Below are 2,947 nucleotides of genomic sequence, written 5' to 3'. Positions count from 1 at the left end.
GTTTTTTTTACAGGTGTGAGATGTGTCTTCGACAGCGACGAATCATGTTTTTTTTTTTGAGCAATCAGCGACGAATCATGTGGTGACTTTGACATTCCTAATATGATATCATACCGACTAGTCTCTCCAAGGTGCTTGTGTACCCTGTGTTTTCAAGAAAACAAATGATGAATTGCGGCACGCTGCCATCACCTTTCCCGGCCCCTCATTCTGTAATCTGCGAGCCATGGTGTGGCGATCGTGAGGCAATGCGCGCGCACCGGCATTAGGTCCCCGTCCCCCCTAGTGCGTGACGCTGCTGTAATGCAACAACATGCACAAGACAAATTAAAACTTGCGGCCGGGGAAAAGCACCAGCCACCAGGAGAACACAGAGGGTGTATGCGAAGCTGCTGACACGATCACTTTGTAAATTATACACAAATGACACGTGCATGAGTGGTACGCCAGTGCCGTCGTTTTGTTTGCCTCTGCGCGCGATCCGTGTCAAAATGCTTTGATCTGTAAAACCTATGTACACAACTGCTATATATGATGGTCCGGCCGGCCCGGTCTTATGCTCTTATTCCCTTGTATACAGCCGTGAACTCATCCGATCCACGGAAAATAATAATGAAGAGGCCTTCAAATAATATATATGTAGTAATAATCAAATGGTGTGGCCAAGCTAAATCTCGTCGAGTTCGTCGTCGTGTCTGATCTGCCGTCCTGGTTTGGAGATAGATCGAGGATTTTTCATGTTTATCGATCGATCAAGCCTTCCTCGTCTTGTTTTCCGGTGACTCCTCGTCGGTGTCCGGCTCGTTCAACGGGTGCACTTTGATCGTCATCTCGGTCTCTCCCTTCTTGTCGTCATCATCGTCGTCGTCGTCGACCTGCTTGAAGCTCGCGAGGGTCGCCAGCTCGTCGACGGCGTCCACGACGCCCTCGACCCGCGCCGATATCTCCACCAGCAGCGACGCCACGGTGAAGACAGGCATGGTGTCCATCAGGGACGTCGTCTCTGCTGCCAGCAGCTTCGCGGCCAGCACGGTCGACGGCAGCGTCCGCATGTCGCCCTGCAGCTCCTGCACGGCCGTGTTCATGTCCGCCACCGCGAAGTCCAGTGTCCGGGACGAGGACGAAGTGGTCATGGTGGCCACGGAGCGCGACGCCTCCCTGAGCACCCGCGCGCACCGCGCGCCCACCCTGGCGCACACGTCGCGGAGGAGGCGCTTCACGTGCGGGGGTGCCTGGACCTCGGCGCGCGCGCAGCTGCTCAGGGCCTCCACGCAGTAGGCGCACGCGCGCATCGCGGCGCCCACCTTGGCGTACTGCGCGTAGGGGTGGCGGAAGCCGAAGCGCCCGTGCGCGGGCTCCCACCGCGCCAGGTTCGCTTGCGCGTCCTCCGACGCCTTGGAGTTGAGCACGCACTTGTACCCGTCCGACTTGGACTTGGTGCTCTGCCGCGCGGCCGGCGTCGGCTCCTCCGCCGCGAAGTAGTCCTCGACGCAGGCCTCCACGGCGTCGGCGAGCTTGTCCATGTTCCGCGTGGTGAGGAGGTGCAGCTCCGCGCCGGACCACACGGGGCAGATGAGCATGCTGACGGCGAGGCACAGGAAGATGCCGATGGCGATGGTGGACAGCCGCTGCTGCGCCAGCGCCGCGAGCTGGTCGACGCGGTACCCCGACACGGCCACCAGGCTGTAGGTCAGGATGAAGATGGTCACGCCGTAGTCGAACCGCGCTTTCACCGTCGGGATGAACCGCGAGAAGGTGGCGGCCGCAGCTGCATGCACATGCACTTTTGGTGTTAGTGCTGCATGCTGTGATTATATATCGTTGTCGGTTAAGAGATTATTACTATCACCAATGGCAGTACAAAATACGTACCCAGCAGAAAGAGGGAGCCAGTGACGATGACCGGCTCGAGCTCGCCGGATCTGTCCGCCACCCAGTGCACGCCGAGCGCGAGAACGCCGGCGCTCGCCGTCGCAACGACTCTGTTGAAACACTTGTACACGCTGCCACCTGCCCATGCATGCAAAGACCAGCTGCAGGTCAGGACAATATATATCCACGCATGCACGCACGCACGCACGCATATATATATATGTATGGCATAATTCATCTTCGTGCACTGACTCTGCCAAGCAAAAGCCGACTCAGGGAGGGACTCACCAACAGTGTACTCGAAGACAACGACGACCGTCATGATGGCCCACATGGCAGCCCCACCAACGCCATCGTACAGGGGCCTGGTGTAGTAGAACACGGAGACGAGCGCGAGCGCCAGGCCGACCTTGAGCCCGTGCACCGCCTTCCGGGGGTCATCTGCGGCAATCCTCCACACCTTCCTCGCGAAGCCGGCGACCCAGCTCCACGCCGTGGCAAAGCAAGCCAGCAGCCACGCGCACGCCCTGGCGGCAGCGCCGCCGGCCTCGTGCTCCTCCATGGTCACCGTCGCGCCCTCCGGCACGGTCACCCGCCATTCCAGACCACTCTGCGCTTCCCTCGCGGCGGCGTCCATGCTGACCGGTTCACGAGCGCGGCTGCCAACACCGGTTGGGTCCCTATTGTAAGCGTGTAAGAAACGCAGCAACAGAATATGACTGACTGCTGTGAGGTTGACCTCTGTGTGTCTCTGTTGGATGCACTCTTGTTGTTTGTCTCACTAGCTCCTTCCAGCAGAGGAATGAGAGAAAATGCTAGGCTTTCTTGATCTCTTCGTCATGGAATGTTGTGAGAAAGCCGGAGACTGATATATATATATATATATAGCAAACATGGGGGGTATTGGACTTTGACGTAGGGCACAAAAGCACAAGACCAACCCGGCGCACAAAAGCTGCATCGCACGCAGCAGGCCGACGACTAAGTGCAACAGCCATACATGCATTTTGGAAAGCGCATTGGCCAGAGAAAAATGCGCGCGAGTGGATCGGCAATAGGATTGCTAGTGTGGTAG

General features: G+C 58.0%; 1 protein-coding gene across 1 annotated transcript; it reads right to left on the bottom strand.

The window, feature by feature from the left end:
• Positions 485–2,717, bottom strand: LOC8076043 (aluminum-activated malate transporter 10). The gene is made up of 3 exons (XM_002452720.2): positions 2,161–2,717; positions 1,873–2,010; positions 485–1,768 (listed from the first exon to the last, which is right to left on the bottom strand). The coding sequence occupies exons 1-3, from the start codon at positions 2,507–2,509 to the stop codon at positions 753–755; spliced, it is 1,503 nt and encodes a 500-aa protein (XP_002452765.1). The 5' UTR covers positions 2,510–2,717; the 3' UTR covers positions 485–752.

The sequence above is a fragment of the Sorghum bicolor genome, chromosome 4 (genome assembly GCF_000003195.3).
Source record: "Sorghum bicolor cultivar BTx623 chromosome 4, Sorghum_bicolor_NCBIv3, whole genome shotgun sequence".
NCBI lineage: Eukaryota > Viridiplantae > Streptophyta > Magnoliopsida > Poales > Poaceae > Sorghum > Sorghum bicolor.
The sequence above is the reverse complement of the archived record's forward strand: the minus strand, read 5'-3'. Positions and strand labels throughout refer to the sequence as shown.